The sequence below is a fragment of the Silurus meridionalis genome, chromosome 3 (assembly GCF_014805685.1).
Source record: "Silurus meridionalis isolate SWU-2019-XX chromosome 3, ASM1480568v1, whole genome shotgun sequence".
Taxonomy (NCBI): domain Eukaryota; kingdom Metazoa; phylum Chordata; class Actinopteri; order Siluriformes; family Siluridae; genus Silurus; species Silurus meridionalis.
Genome location: NC_060886.1, coordinates 32,764,967 through 32,781,670, shown reverse-complemented (window position 1 = coordinate 32,781,670; position 16,704 = coordinate 32,764,967). Strand labels below are relative to the sequence as shown.

General features: G+C 38.5%; 1 protein-coding gene and 1 long non-coding RNA gene across 2 annotated transcripts; one reads left to right on the top strand and one right to left on the bottom strand.

The window, feature by feature from the left end:
* The first annotated feature begins 855 nt into the window (after nucleotides 1–855).
* LOC124382745 (little elongation complex subunit 1-like) lies at nucleotides 856–5,346 on the top strand. Its single transcript, XM_046844951.1, has 9 exons — nucleotides 856–974; nucleotides 1,103–1,319; nucleotides 1,623–1,788; nucleotides 1,928–2,088; nucleotides 2,811–3,001; nucleotides 3,177–3,277; nucleotides 3,378–3,467; nucleotides 3,573–3,738; nucleotides 5,085–5,346. The coding sequence occupies exons 1-9, from the start codon at nucleotides 952–954 to the stop codon at nucleotides 5,344–5,346; spliced, it is 1,377 nt and encodes a 458-aa protein (XP_046700907.1). The 5' UTR covers nucleotides 856–951.
* A 4,950-nt stretch (nucleotides 5,347–10,296) lies between these two features.
* On the bottom strand, nucleotides 10,297–12,171 carry LOC124383044. The gene is made up of 3 exons (XR_006925208.1): nucleotides 12,037–12,171; nucleotides 10,758–10,924; nucleotides 10,297–10,656 (listed from the first exon to the last, which is right to left on the bottom strand). It is a non-coding gene; the product is annotated as an uncharacterized LOC124383044 (long non-coding RNA).
* Between the last annotated feature and the right edge of the window lie 4,533 nt (nucleotides 12,172–16,704).

The window sequence follows — 16,704 nt, the reverse complement described above, 5'->3', positions numbered from 1 at the left end:
TGAGTGATAACATTTCCAGAAATGTTGCAGTGAGCAGAAATGGACATTTCGGCTAATGGTGTAGGAGACATCATCATTAGCCTCATGCTAGCCGGGTTTGCTAGTGCTGTTTTTGTGTTAACTAGTTTTTTAGAATATTTAACTGAAAGTTGACCAAAAACAAATAAATTATTTTATTCTTTATTACGATATTTATAATTAATTTTTTAACTCACTAAATGTAGAATATTTAACCTGAAGATAAAATCTACTGAAGCTAAGATTAGTTAGCCGGCTAGTTAGCCTAGCTCAGTGGTTCTCAAAGTGTGGGACTCGGTGTTGCAAAGAGAATAAAACCCTTAAAGACTAGAAAGTCACCGTTACAGGGGTCTTACAGTCGCTCCATCCCGGCAGAGGGTCTTCATCCTCCACCTGGAACACAGAGTTTCTCCCGGAGCTCATTACTGATGATGCAGAGTATTGATGAGTCGGTTATGAACGATTCCTTGATTCTGAACGTCTTTATTGTGACTCAGAAGAACGATTCGTCTCAAAGAGTGATTCGTTCATTTTCTACTGGACGCGCGTGAGCAAAGCATCGCAAAATATCCGTAGGTTATGTAGAGGAAATAAATTATTCAAAAAAGATTCGATAATTTTCATGAATGAGATTCAAAGAACCGATTCACTAAAATGATCCGATCTTCCCATCACTTTTACAGTGATGGCTCGTTGATCCTAGAAACTCCGCCTCTCTGGTAGCGTCCGCGTCCCTGATTGGTGCATCACTTTTCCACTACGCACCAATCAATAGAGACCAAAAAAGAAGTACATGTCACAAAACCACGCCCTGTTTCCATGAAATCAGTACACAAACAATCTCTTTTTCTGGCGACAGGACAATCAGGACTGCTTGTGGATATTTTTCGAAATATTTAATAATTGCACACTTTATATACAAAAAGTTTAAAGATGCAGGACACCAACACAAACAAGTAAGTTTCTATAACTGTTTTTACTTTATTTATACTGATTATTTCCTGTAATATCACATTCCTAATGTATTATCTATACTGTAGAATTGTCTGTGTCATGTGATTTGATCACATTTTGTTCATATTAGAGCAAAGAGAGCTGCATCAGACATGCCACCACCCAGTGCCACTAAAAAGCATCGACTTGATCAATCCCTCATCACTAGTGCATTAAAAACACTGCAGGATTCCTGTGATGATATTTTATCTCCAAACTGGATAGATGCACTTCTTAAAGGGAAATGTGACCTTCCTTCTCTGACAGATGAAGAAAAATCTGTCATTTCCAAGTTTTGTGTGAACGAGGTCAGTGATTATCTTCTGTTTTATTCAGTGTACATGCAATTCTATAGCTCTGGATTTGAGTTTTCTCAGTTTTAATAGTCAATCCATAATTCACTGGTCCTGATGTTCTGAAATTAAACAGTAGATATGATTTGTCATGTAAAATGTTTACTCCAGGTTTTGGTTTATGCAAAGTCGAGTATTTTTCCTAAACCTAATCTACACTCAAGTCTTAATCCACTAACATTTGTTTTAAAAACATGACTTGAATACAGGTTTGGTTTAGTCGGATGTTGGTTGAACATTTTCTTCCGTCTTATTTAGTCGTTGGCAGAGACGTTTCTGAAAGCGGTTTTGGAGATCAACGCGGAGAAAGAGTCTATGGGACATGAACTCCTGCAGTCTCTCTGTAGGGTTTATGTGGGATTGTGTCAAAAGAGAGGAGACTCTCATAAAGCACATGCCCTCGCCTACAGATTTCTTAAAGAAGGTGAGATTATATTGACATTTCATTATATATTTACTAAAAAAAGGAATATAAAGAAGCCAATTGTGTTCTGTTTTTGGTTTTGTATTTCTTCATAAACAGTGTATTTTTAATCTGTGATATCATTTTGTTTCCTTTGCAGACTTTTCTCAAGCCCCAAAACTGATAATGGTCATGGTGACAGCATGGCCAAGTGTTTTCTCCTGTAACAGCCCTTTATGCAGAGCCGTTCACATCGTGTGCAAAATGAAGGCATATGGAAAGATTTATTACTTGCTCAGCAAATATCTGCACTGGGATACAGTAAGTAGCTGATTCTCATCACAACAGTCACCAGAACAGTCATTAAACATCATTTTTCAACTGGAATTTTTATGTGTTTTACTTCATTCTTAATCTACTTTTAATTTTCAATGTCCATGTGATCTATGGAGTAAATACATTATAAATTCATGATGAATTAAATCAATAAGTATCTATCACTATTCTACATCACTATTTTAGTCTTTTTTTATTAGTGTAGTGTATTAGTGCTGATAACCAGCAGCAAAGAAACTGCACTGAACTCCAGCGTTAATGACGCTGTTTATGATAAAAATGATCAGATCAGTGCAATAAACATGCAAGCTAATAAATCTGTGTTTCATAATATACTAATAAAGGAAGTGATATAGAACCATGTGACACTGTGCTCACTACTGAATAAACAAACTAAATCTGTGCCTCAAATTACATACTCATGTACTATTCTAGAGCATTATTTACTCCTGCTACTGTCTGATACATAAACCCTTTAGTAACGTGTGCTACTTTGCATGTGTATCTAAAATCTTTTCTAGGACTCCTCCTTACATAAGAGTAATAAATGGAGGTTATAAAAAGAGCAGAATGCACAGTTAGAGCTCTACCTCAGTATTTCAATCATCTGCACTTGTGATTGGTTGTGACCTTTCAGTTATGATCATATTATTGTAAACATTGTTTCATTGATCTGGTTTTTAAAGAAAAGATGTATTTTCTCACAGGAGCCTCCTGGAGACATCTACAGAGCCATCACCAGCACACTGAAGGCTCTTCTGAAAGACAAAAGTCTGACTTTCCAGAAGAGCAGGTGGTATGGTGATGATCTCTGTCCTGCTGCCTGGGACTACGTATTCAGCCTGGACCTTCTCTGTGCACAACTGGGCTGGATTTGGACCGTCTCCCATGTTATACGGTACTGAATGTGAAACTGCTTCAATGTGTTTAATTCTCATCTTTCCAGACTCATATGAGACAGTGTGTGTCCCAAATACTGCAAATGTTTACATTCTTGTTGCATAAACGTACAATTGATGGTATTCTATTACTGCCTCAAGAAAACTTAATATGTCCAATTTTGTATTTTTCAGAAAAAGTGTGTGGCTCATTTTGAATACTTGGCTGAAACAAACACAAACAGAGGAAACAAAGTTCAGAAACGTCTCTGTAGCAGCAATATTCAGGCTACTTGGTAAGTTTCCTGTAAATCCTGTTTTAGAGCATTATCTCTCATTATTTCTCGATTCTTTTGTTTTTCACTCATGTTCTCGCACTCGGTTCATCTCAAACAGGGCGACTTGGCCAACAAGGCCTTAAGGAGAACGTGGCAACATCAGTTGAGGATCTAACAAAAAGCGTTACTGAGTTCAGGAGACAAAAAGGTATCACTAAAGGATCAAATAAACAAGTCCTTTATCAATCTAAGTTCTCTATCAACGGGAAAGTGCTTCAGCAAGTCCTGATTTTATGATGGATTTTGTGTGCAGATTTGCCGTGGGAGCTGCAGCTCGCAGTGGTTTATGCCACTCATGATCTGGCACCCAGCAACCCCAAAGTCGCTCTGAACGCTTTGGAATCGTGGAAAAAAGACCTCATAAAGCCCGTTCCTCCAGCCGTCACCAAGTGCCTTCAGCAGATCAGCTTTCTCCGTTCGCACATAAAGACAAAAAAATTTATTACATTAAATAATTAATTATAGATTATTTTTTGTAATATTTTTTGTACATAATTGTACACAATAAAATACATAATAGATCTGCACAGTGTTATTGATCGTCTCTTTACAGTGGTGGGTCGTGCATTTTACACCCAATCATCAGCCTTCAGTCCCAATCATACTCTTAATAACATCAATATGATGCCACAGCTGTAGAAACCATCATTATTATACAGCATATAATACATGCAGTATAACAGAGCGCATGCAGATTCTTGTGCATTTTCCTCACATTACAGTTTTCCTGCTGTTTTCATTAAAAAGCTTAACAACTTTGGGTTGACCTTTACTGAAAAAAATGTAAAAATGAACGAGTTAATAACACATTAACCCAAATTCATTTTAACAGCACTTATTTTATTAATGCGCAATTAATTCAGCATGAATTTCTCTATTTTTCTTACAAATATAAATAAATCAATATTATAAAAAAAGAGGCAAAATTAAAAACCTTTAACGCAACACACATTTCTTCACAACATCCTTTCTTTCACTCAGATATTGTTAGATTTTTATTAAGCCCGTACAAACACTTAATTATTGGAGAGGTTTTTCATACGATCTACGATGCCCGTGGTGTCTTTTCTGATCAGGGAAGAATCACACAGCACACAGAATGGTGCATATGTTCTTCTTCAGTTTATTGCAGATAACAGACAAGTATATATATACACACTGAAAAAACCTGAGCTAATACTGTTCCTGAATGGGTAAGAAAACATAGTAACCAAAGACTTTCTGTGTACCTTACATACACACATTGTAAAGATCCTATAGATCAGACATGGGCCACACACTGCCCGTTGGGTTTATTAATCCGGCCATTTTATAAGCCCTTCTGCAAAAATTAGCTTATCAAAGAAAAGAAAAGTGGATAGTGAGTGCCGAGTGTTAAATACGGAGTGGACAACAAAATATATTTTCACTGAAAGTTGTATGCCCAATATGCCAAGAAACTGTCACGGTTTTCAACGAGTACAATATCAGCCGTCACCTTGCTATGAAGCATGCCAACTACGCTAGCAAGCAGTCAACGCAGGAACGGGCGGCTACGGCTCAGAGGTTGGCAGCTAATTTACAGAAGCAGCAAAATTTTTTTCACCGTCAAACTGCGATTCAAGAGCAAGTACCAAAGCAAGTCTTTTTGCTGGCATTCAAATTAGCAAAAGCTAGCAAGCTTTTCTCCAAAGGCAGGTTTTTAAAAGAATGCATGGTAGAGACGGCAGGTGTCTTGTGTCCAGAGAGCAAAGGCAAGTTTGAAAAAAATCAGTCTGTCACGCAGAACTGTGACTCGCCGTGTGGAACTGATTGACAAAGATATAGCCAGCCAAATAAAGTCCAAGTTATATTCACTAATACTGGATGAAGGCAACGACATAAAAGACAATGCTCAGCTCCTAATTTTCATCCGAGGGATTAATGATAGTTTTGAGATAACGGACGCTAAAAGGTTTTTGAGCATGGAGTCCCTAAAGGGAACAACTTGGGGAGAGGATTTTTATAACACAGTGTCTGCTGCCATGGAGAGACATAAGATAACTTGAGTCAACAAGTTGTTGATCTTTTGGCACTTGATGAAACTGAATTTGTGTTTTTCTGCTGTGTTTATTCAACTGAAATGTAATAAATAAATTATAAAATAAATTAATGCATTTGGAAAACAATTTGTACAATGAGCCTTGCATATTCATGATTTGCTACATGTTACAGGCCAAATCTCTAAAGAGATATATATACAGTGAGGAAAATAAGTATTTGAACACCCTGCTATTTTGCAAGTTCTCCCACTTAGAAATCATGGAGGGGTCTGAAATTGTCATCGTAGGTGCATGTCCACTGTGAGAGACATTATCTAAAAAAAAAATAAATCCAGAAATCACAATAAATGATTTTAAAACTATTTATTTGTTTAATACAGCTACAAATAAGTATTTGAACGCCTGTCTATCAGCTAAAATTCTGACCTTCAAAGACCTGTTAGTCTGCCTTTAAAATGTCCACCTCCACTACATTTATTATCCTAAATTAGATGCACCTGTTTGAGGTTGTTAGCTGCATAAAGACACCTGTCCACCCCTTACAATCAGTAAGAATCCAACTACAGTGGAACCCGGTTATGTCGATGTCCTAGGGGGTCACCAAAAAGCATCGAGGTAACCGATGATCAAGATAAACGAAAATCTAAATGGCAGCAATATATTAACGTGCTTGAAATTTCTTTATGTACACGATGTGCGTTAATAAATGAGAATGTGCATGCACGTGTTTTTAAAGGGTTTTTTTACAGAACAGCGTTGCCGCGATTTGTTTGATGAAGGCATGCTATAAAAATACATACAGTACATGTTTATCTGTCAGGAATCCACCTGCCACGCCCCCTTCGGCCCCCTTCAGCGTGTCAGGTGCTTTCTCGGCCGCTTTCTCTGAAGCTCCAGGCTTCAATCGCGCACATATGGTGCTCGTTTAGCATCATCACCAGCTCCTATTTAAACTTCCACACTCTCACTGTCCGTTATTGTTGGTATATGTTGGTTCACGGCGGTCTTTGTTACCGCTCAAGCGTATCCCACCTTCCCACCGGCACTCTCTCAACGGCTGCGCTTTTCTTCCCAAAGCCGCGCCGCGCCCCTACTAACACTACGAACACTAGCACTAACTAACAGCAGAGATTCACCAGTATACAATACAACACCTGTAGCAGCTGTAAGCCTTGATTTTTCCGCCACTTCCGCGAGTTCTTCTGCGGCTGCACCGAGATAACCGACGTTAAATGGCAAATTTTTCTAAGGAAGGTGAAATCAGCCCAGAACTACACGGGAGGAGCTGGTCAATGACCTGAAAAGAGCTGGGACCACCGTTTTCAAGGTTACTGTTGGTAATACACTAAGACGTCATGGTTTGAAATCATGCATGGCACGGAAGGTTCCCCTGCTTCAACCAGCACATGTCCAGGCACGTCTTAAATTTGCCAATGACCATTTGGATGATCCAGAGGAGTCATGGGAGAAAGTCATGTGGTCAGATGAGACCAAAAATAGAACTTTTGGGTCATAATTCCACTAAACGTGTTTGGAGAAAGAAGAATGATGAGTACCCAAGAACACCATCCCTACTGTGAAGCATGGGGGTGGTAGCATCATGCTTTGGGGGTGTTTTTCTGCACATGGGACAGGGCGACTGCACTGTATTAAGGAGAGGATGACGGGGGCCATGTATTGCGAGATTTTGGGGAACAACCTCCTTCCCTCAGTTAGAGCATTGAAGATGGGTCTAGGCTGGGTCTTCCAACATGACAATGACCCGAAGCACACAGCCAGGATAACCAAGGAGTGGCTCTGTAGGAAGCATATCAAGGTTCTGGTGTGGCCTAGCCAGTCTCCAGACCTAAACCCAATAGAGAATCTTTGGAGGGAGCTCAAACTCCGTGTTTCTCAGTGACAGGCAAGAAACAAGACTGATCTAGAGAAGATCTGTGTGGAGAAGTGGGCCAAAATCCCTCCTGCAGTGTGTGCAAACCTGGTGAAAAACTACAGGAAACGTTTGACTTCTGTAATTGCAAACAAAGGCTACTGTACCAAATATTAACATTGACTTTCTCAGGTGTTCAAATACCGGTATCACCTCATTAACTGTCCGTGTGGAAACAAAGCAAAGGGTCTTAATGATGTCCACACATCTCTGCACTGCTACAGCCTTTATATTTAATCACTGTACATATGCTTACATATATATCACATGCTGTAAATATGATACATGTTTATCTGCACTATTGCTACTTTTTGCACTTCTGGTAGATGCCAAACTGCATATCGTTGCTGTGTACGTGTACCTATACTATGCAATGACAACTAACTAACTAACTATCTATCTATCTATCTATCTATCTATCTATCTATCTATCTATCTATCTATCTATCTATCTATCTATCTATCTATCTATCTATCTATCTATCTATCTATCGTGAGGCCAGCTAAAACAGGTAGAAGTAATAACTACTTTTTACTTAAGTACATTACAGAGTATTTAGTTCCAGTTCATAAAATAGAGACAAAAACAGAGATTAGAAAGATTAGAATGAACATAAATAAAGTCCAGGTGTGGTAAATAAATATAAGTATAAAAACTAAATTATTTTATAATTGAATCCGGTTACAATCTGTTTATAACAATAATGATAAATGCTTAATGTAGCACAGCTTTCAGATATGGAACCTTCAGTGCAAGCTACGGCAGTATAGTTTTTTCAGCGCAACAGACATCCTCTCTAAATGTTGGCTTCCTGAGACCTCCAACATTCATGATGTCGCTATACAGCTCCAGGACCAATGGCCCTCTGAGGATGTTAGCCAGACCAGTGTTCACTGGCAGACAGTTCTGGAGAAGTTGGTTGGGTCTATGCTTGGTACACTAGGACTGCATTTGGACTGCTATGACAACGAGCCTCCTCTTCATTGTCTTGTTCCTCTGTTTGTAACTACAAAACATAACATATACAAGTGCACATGAGCACACACACACACACACACACACACACACACACACACACACACACACACACACCATGACAGGCTGGGGTACATTGCTCTCACTATTGCCAGTCTAGGGTGTGTCCCTCCCCGCTGCACTGCCAAGCTAGGGTGCGTTGATTGCTGCCGTGCTGCCAGACCTGGAAACATTGCTTGCCTTTATGCTGCAAAGCTGGTGTTCCCTGCTCACTGCTGCATGTTGGTCCAGACTAGAGTGCAGCAATTCTGCACAGGCAGACTCATTTCCTTACAGTACAGTACAACAGTGGAGCTTCAGCTGGAGAAAGAGACAGACAAAGAGAAAAAATTAAAGACAGACAGACAAATTGACAATGTTAACATCAAGCCACTGGGTCGATCTCTGTGATAAGGAATTAGTCTACTATATGTTTTGGCCATATTTGCTCCAAGCTGTAATTATGCATGGGGACTTGTCCAAACATCCATATTCCATCCCCTCTGACACCCATAGGGACACTATTCATTGATAGGGGCAGTGGTAGTCCAGTGGTTAAGGCTCTGGGTTACTGATCACAAGGTCAACGGTTCAAGCCCCAGCACAGCCAAGCTACCACTGTTGAGCCCTTGAGCAAGGCACTTAACCCTATCAGCTCCAGGGGCGCCGTACCATGGCTGACCCTGTGCTCTGACCCCAGTTCGTTCCCCACTGTGGGACGAATAAAGGTTAAATTATTATTATTATTATTTGTTAACTAAACACAGAGTTAGACAACAGAGAGAATAGACATTTTTTTTTCAAGAAGTAATAAAGCATAAAAATGCTTTATTGGAACCATAATCAGAAATACAATAACTTCACTTTACTGCACAAGTCCAACAAAGAGATGGAGACATTTAGTGCCATTTGAAAGACAGTAAAGGCAAACAACAAATAAGAAAGAAATGTACAGCACTCAGACATAGTATGAACACAAATATAACATCAGCAGTGTGTGTGTGTGTGTGTGTGTGTGTTTTTCACATTGTGTCTACATTGCAGCCTTTGTGATTAGCAAAGTGCAACATAGCAAATTGCGATTTCGATGCAACCTCGATTAATTGCACCAAGTAGGCATCATGCTGTTTTTACATTGTGTTACTGTTTAGAGGACAGGCTTTACCAAAGTAAGCTCTGAACTAAGACTGCCTAAAGCCAGTTTGCAGCCAATGTGTACATACTACTCTATCATCCTAGAACAACACTATACCAAAAATGCCAAAGGGCTGATGAGAAACATAGTCAAGTGTGAATGGATATGTACTGTATGTCAATACTTACCACTGAGAACCAGCGCACCTTTACTTCAGCCTTATCCTACAGAAACACACACAAACACTTTTAAGTATAATTGTGTATTTACTTCTCAAAACCATACAGACAGTAATGACATTCATGCTTGGCTGTATACACTGGTCAGGTGATGTGGGCTAAACATCAGTAGGTAAGCTATAAAGTAATATTGTACAATGAGGGGGACATAATTAATATTAGAGAGACATTAATAAAAAAATATGGTTCTAAATCTGACCCCTGTCATTTTTTTGTCAACGATAGTGTCGTATTGCCACACTTTTTGCCTGCTGCATTTTCGGCACCCTGAAATGACAAAGGCAAAAAAGGTATTGTTAACAAACGGTAATCAATAAATAAAAGTATTGCACTTGATCTGAGGCTTTGTGTATTTATATGAAACCGCAACTTATGCAATAGGCAGGGTTTCACAGAATCTGGAATCATCATTAATGTTTATAGAATGAACATCCAGTTTGCAGCCAAAATATTTACAGCATAGCACTGCTGACTGGAAGATTTTGTGTGCCTTTTAGATAGTCCACTACTTTTACGTCAAAAACTACACAGTGGTTATTTAAACCATAATTCATTCTGCATAAGAGATTAGCTGCAAGAAAGTTTACTTTACCTTTTTTATTTTTTTGAGGGTTTGGTTTGGCAGTCAGCGGCTGAATTTGCTGGGGCTGTGGCTGGACCTGGAGTTATTGATCTTCAGAGTGAGTCTGAACATGGGATGGAGAGGGCAAAAAATAGAGGTTGAGGATAACATCATCATCAATCTGTTGAGCTTCAGTCTGGGTCTGGATCTGCTGGTCAGAATGGTGCTGAATCTGCTGGTCAGGCTGGGTTGGGGTTTGGATCTGCTGGTCAGGATGGGTATGAATCTGCTAGTCAGAATGGTGTTGAATCTACTGGTCAGGCTGAATTGGGGTTTGGATCTGCTGGTCAGGATTGGGCTGGATCTGCTGGTCAGGCTGGGTTGGGGTTTGGATATGCTGGTCAGGGTGGGGATGTAAAGGAGACATCTGGGGTCCTGTAAATGAGGTCACAAGTTGGCATTCATTTTAATCTGTATACATCCCCAAATATTTTTAAATATAATTTAAAAAGTAACAAGTTCTGCATAACTATAACCTTGCTTTTTAAGTAAATACTCATAAGCCTTCTTTATGGCGTCAACAAAAGGTCGTGTGTCCTCATTGAGTGGTATTCCAGAATTTATATCGGCGATCAACTAATTCTTTTTTTTTTCTGCCCATAAATAAAATGGGCATATAGCCCAAGGCAGCAAGTTTCTGCACCTGAAATTAACAAAAGTACAAAAATGTGCATTTGCATTAATATCAAGAATACACAATTCACATCAACATCACTTTTGGCAACGATTTGGAGGTTGCCCTAATAAGAATTGACAGTCAAATTCCATTGCTGTGCAAGGACCATAAACACTTCTCTCTCTGGTGCTGTTCGGCAACCAGAGGGTTGCAGGTTCAAGTCCAGCTCCGTCTGCACTCATTAAAGTGTCCTTAAACCCAGTGTGCAGGTTATCACCTTGCATGCTAGCCAATGGTGTATGAGTGTGTGGATGAATGCAAGGCATACAACGAAAGGTGTTTTGAGTGTTCAGGGGAGTAAAAAAATCTGTACATCATATACATGCAGTCCTTTAAATAACTTTGACTTAAACACTAGGAATTTAATAACTAATTGTTGAATAAAAAAAAAAAAACTAAGCTGTCATTGGTGCAAAATCTTATTTTTTGTAATCAATTTATTTATAAGGAAACCACTATTAGAAAGCTTATCAGTTGCATACAGGATGTAACATGTCATATTTTATAAGCAAATTGAGAGTAAGTAATAAGTAATTTTGGACACATCGCTCCAAATGTCATCCGGTTTATGGTATTATGGCTGTGGGAGGCATGCATAAGTCTGTCAGTGAAAGGAAAGTTTTTTGAAACTGTACGTTCAGTCACAAGATAACACAATCTTTGACCAACCAAAACGACAACTTAAGCGTAAATCTACCCATATCCCTATTCCTCGAAATCAGCAAATGCTGTCGTAAGGTAGAAGAACAAGAAAATTTGATGCAACAATAACGGAATAGCAAAATGCCAGCTAATGTTAAGTAATGAGGGTTTTCTGTGCTCCTTTTATTTCAGCAATGGTCAGCTCCCACTTCGCAAATTCAGTCTATAATGATTTTCTTCATTCCTCTTCCTACCAACAGCACTCAGTGAATCTTAAGCAACAGAAATATGGGTTGATTCACGCCGGATTGTTCTACACAGTTAGAAAATAAAATGTTGATTGTTTGACAGTAGGACAGTATTGATGTTAATGTAATGTGCTTCGAGGTTCATATTGATTACCATTCAATTCATGAAGCATGAGTATTTTTACTTACTGCAACTTGAGCAGAAGAAACCACTTGTGACGCATTCCGGTTTTTCCAGACCCCCTGCCCCCATGCATTATCCAGGCTGTTTTTGAGGCCCTCCATCTTTTTAGTCTTGCGGAGATTTGTATAGCAGGTGCTGCAGCACTTCCTGATAGCCTGGTTCTCGACCTGGCAAGCAGGGCAAGGCCTGAATTTTCGCTTTGTCATTCTGAAATGTACAACAAACACACACACACACACACACACACACACACACACACACACACAAAAGATTATTACGATATTTTAAAACATAGCACATTTAAGGCAAATAGGTTGTTATACAAGTAAAACCTCAACACACACATACATAAATAGCCTGAAGGCACATTCAGTGTCAAAATTAAATTCATTTAGACCAACCCAACTGTGAATGACCTGATAGCACACGTACATCTGGCAGACATCTATTGGATGTCTGCATTTTCATCTGCAAGACATCTGACAGATGCTGTTTGCTCATCTGCCCTACATCTCTGAGACGTCTGCTGTCAGATGTCTTATAGACCTCTAAAAGATTCTGTAAGATGTTCATGATTTAGAATGGATGTACAGCAGCTCTTTCTAAGATGTTTAACAGATGAATTAAAGAGCAGCTCTTTAGCAGACCTCCAGATCTTTAGCAGACATATTATAGACGTAAGTGTTCTATCTGGGTGGGCTCTCCGTTGCCCAACTATTAGGCTTGGACTCTCTGCAATAAGTTCTTTATTACCGTCAAAAATACACATGTCTATGTCTACAGTTTCAGTTATTGAATATACGGGTGGTTCCCAACCTGGGGTCCGCATGGGGCGCCAGAGTCCACAGTAGAAGCTGACATGGTTTAAATTTAAACAAAGCTGTGTAAAATGTTACACTAATAATTTTATTTAAATTATTTTGTATGTTTTATAAAAAACATATTCTTACAATGACAAGATTAGGCAGACAAAAATTTTACTGGTTTGAGTATTCAGGTAAAAATGTCATTAAAATATTTTATATTATAAATGTAATAAGCATTTATATTTTCTATCCATATATCCCTGGCACATTAAAGGCACTGGGATGGCTAAATGGTCTCTGGTGATCTAAAAATTAATTGGGTAGGTTATGTCAGGCACAATATGAAAACTACTTACTGGGTTACCAATGATAAACTTAATTTTAATTTTAAACACCATTAAATAGCTACAGTGTATTCAACATCACCTTGACCTTCCTTTACTTAGACTTGAGAAAGGTGGGACGCACGTTTAATCACATCTAGGCGAGATAAGCTTTCTGAAAATGTATGGTTTAGATGGATTTCGTACCATATTCCAAAAATTTACATAGGCTAATCTAACGTTTCTGTCAAGCATACCACACATTTTATTCATCGTGTTCTCTATCTCTTGTCACTAGAACAGCAAAAAACAGCAGCTACAAACACAATAAATTTTCACATAATAATTTTTTATAATTTCTGATAAATTTGCAAGCAACATTTACTTCCTTGCAGTTGCGTTGAGACCGATGGGACCGATTGCTGGCGAATACGCCCATCTGCGTGATTCATTTTGCGCATGTGCGAAAAAAAATACTCATAAAAGCGACCTTGTGGGCTAAGGTGCTTCAAACAAACGTAAATAAATAATGTGATGATATGTGGAATATATCTAATTCTAGATTGAGTCCAATACTTACGTATGAAAATAGAAAATCGCAAAGGTGCTTGGGGTCGTCGCGCGCAATGAGGTGTCACCGCTGAAGTAGCTGGTTGGCCAACGTGAAGTAGGGTAAGAGGCAGGAACAATTATTATTATTATTATTAATTTTTTCTTACGGTTGTTGTTACTATAATAATAATAATAATTATTATTATTATTATTATTATTATTATTTTCTACAGCAGTTTCTGTTAGGTCCAGTTTCTGATTGGATGATTGGATCTATGTTGGGGCAGAGGATGTACGAACAGAAATGAAAACTAAACGGAAGAAAATATAATTCGATATCATTAAACTTCGTTAGTTGGTACAGTTATATCAAAGCATTATTACAAATATACTGGGCAAATCGCCTTTTTATCAAATAAAACCGATTTGCAGCCACTGCGTGCGTCAAAATCCGACGTTAAGGGTCGGTCTGACCCATTAAAAAAGTCTGTAGCATAAAACCTGTTGTGTTTTTTTCGCAAGATAATACATAAATCTAGCCAAGTTATTATTTTATTATTATTATGAATAATAATGTTACAAAATTTTCACCATATAAGGCAGATACGTTGGTTAACCCCCAGCCTGTACAGCATACAATCTTGTGTTACATTAGAAGCAAAATATGTGCTGTAATCACTTTTGAACCCATGAGGAATCCCAAACCTAAGAAAGATCTATTTTTTTTTGTCGCGATTCTCTGCCACTTACACAGAATTGTACTTTTCCTCACAGCTGTGTGGATTCTGCCGCAGGAACACGATAAGAGATATCATCGTGGTGCATATTTTTACAAGTCAGACAATGTTGTAGAAGGGATGCCCTCATGCCTGTGTGTGGTGGCTTTTTTTAACGGGGGGTGGTGTGGGGGATTCTAGTGTAGTTCATAAAGGACAAGGAAATATAAATCAGCCCTAGTGGTCAGGAGACCAAGTGGAAAGGGAGTAAAGCCAGGAACATTGAAGGTGGGTTTAAACTGTTCTTTCATGGTGTGGATGGAAAGAGAAATGGTGTAGGGGTGATTCTAAATAAAAGTGTACAGTAAGAGTGTAGTGGAGGTGAAAAGAGTTTCTGATAGGGTGATGAACGTGATGCTGGAAGTTTAGGGGGTGATGATAAATGTTATCAATGCTAGTTAGTTAGTTAACGGCATTCATTCACGCTGTATGAAATGTCTGTGATGCAGCGCTCTGTTATACTGCATATCTGTATAATTCTATAGCTGTGGCATCATAATGATGTTATTAAGAGGGGGATTGGGACTGAAGACCTGCCACTGTATAAACTATTAGAGAGAACGAGTAACGCTGTGCAGATCTAATGTGTATTTTATTTATTTATGTACAAAAATATACAATGTTATAAATATAATCTATAAAAAATATTTATAAAGAGATCACATTTTTAGGTTTTATGTGATGATGGAGGAAGCTGATCTAATGCACTTGGTGACGGCTGAGGGAACGCGCTCGAATGTGATCTTGGTCTGCTTCAGGATCAGTTGCAAAACAAAGCCCAGGTGCTCGTAAGCTCTTAGTAAACACTTCATGGAGAAAACATGAAAAGGAAAAGCACTTAAAAACATGCAAAGATTATTAAATCCAACATGCTCTAAAATTAAAATACAGTGGTACCTTGACCTACGAGTATAGTTTGGTAGAGACGATAAGCGGCGGCGGAGGGAAAACTCGTTTTTTTCTATCACTCATGTACACTACATATCCCTAAACTTTGCTTATCTAAATTTTCGTCACAGTCTTCGCTTTCTGGCTTCACTTCGCCGTCTAGCAGCAGCGTCTCGAGCTCGTACCTCTATTTTTTGCTCGGGTAAAAAAGCAAAAAAATCAACCGAGTGACCGCTCGGAAAACTCGTACATTAATGTACTGGAAAGGCATAAGGTACTGTACACCCAAATACACAGGACCAAAAACAGTGTGTTATCAAAAAAGGGGCTTATCTGCAGTTAATTGATGCTTTTTCTAAAACAACTCATATAAAGTGCCAGGAAAATCAATTTTGGGGTTTTCAGTCACTTACTTTACAAAAACATGCTGTATGTTACCACTGAAATGTTGCAGTAGTTCTATATTGTGAATCTGAACTTTTTAACTGAAGATCAAAGCTTGCAATAGAAGAAACTAATAAACAAACAACTGTTATGGTTACAAACAACTGATGTATTTAGCAGTGTGGATGAGAGAGCTGGTCTCATATTGCTCCAAAAAAAATTATTAAGTTACTGAAAATAATTTGCATTGTTTAGTGGCTGTTTCTCTGATATAGTGACTGTCAGAGTAATGAAAATACTCCACCATGTACAGTAATTGGGTAACAGGAGGTGGCGCAATAATGACATTATTTGTTCATGACAATAGAATTAATGACTTCAACTTTAATGAAAAACAAACACAAAGGTGAAGGAGAGAGATCTCAAAGTGAGCTACCTAGTAGCTGAACTCGTAGCCTAATCAAAAAAGCCCCACACTGTGGCAGAGACATTAATGCTACCTGCCTGCAAAGCCGCTGCCAACAAGATGCTCGTCCCTGACGCAGTTAAAGAAATAACATTTTTTTTCATTTTGTAAATTTACCCCCTTACAAAGAAATTAACAGTTTAGAATTTTTATAGTAGATTTATTTTAACAGAGAGACAGAATATAAAACAAATATGCTGTAACATTAAATTATATATTAAAAAACGATATATTTTAACACAAAAAGAGAGTTATTACTTGTGCCACCGCAAGTCAGTGTTAAATAGTGAAAAGACCCAAGTCAGGAACACACACGCAATCTTCCATTTATTTAGTTCACCCACTGGTAACACACAGAGCAGGTGAATTTCGGCATGAGCGCGTGTATTCCCGACCCAGACCAAACTCTAATATTTCATACACTGTATTTATACCAAGAGATCTTTACAATTCACATGATCATGGTAGATGAAAAAGT

Excerpts from the sequence above, each read along its gene's own strand:
- LOC124382745 (XM_046844951.1), top strand. The coding sequence starts at position 952 with ATGCAGGACACCAACACAAACAA. Across the intron at positions 1,789-1,927 it reads CTACAGATTTCTTAAAGAAG|ACTTTTCTCAAGCCCCAAAA; the intron begins GTGAGATTATAT and ends TTTCCTTTGCAG. Across the intron at positions 3,739-5,084 it reads CAGATCAGCTTTCTCCGTTC|AACTGTGACTCGCCGTGTGG; the intron begins GCACATAAAGAC and ends TCTGTCACGCAG.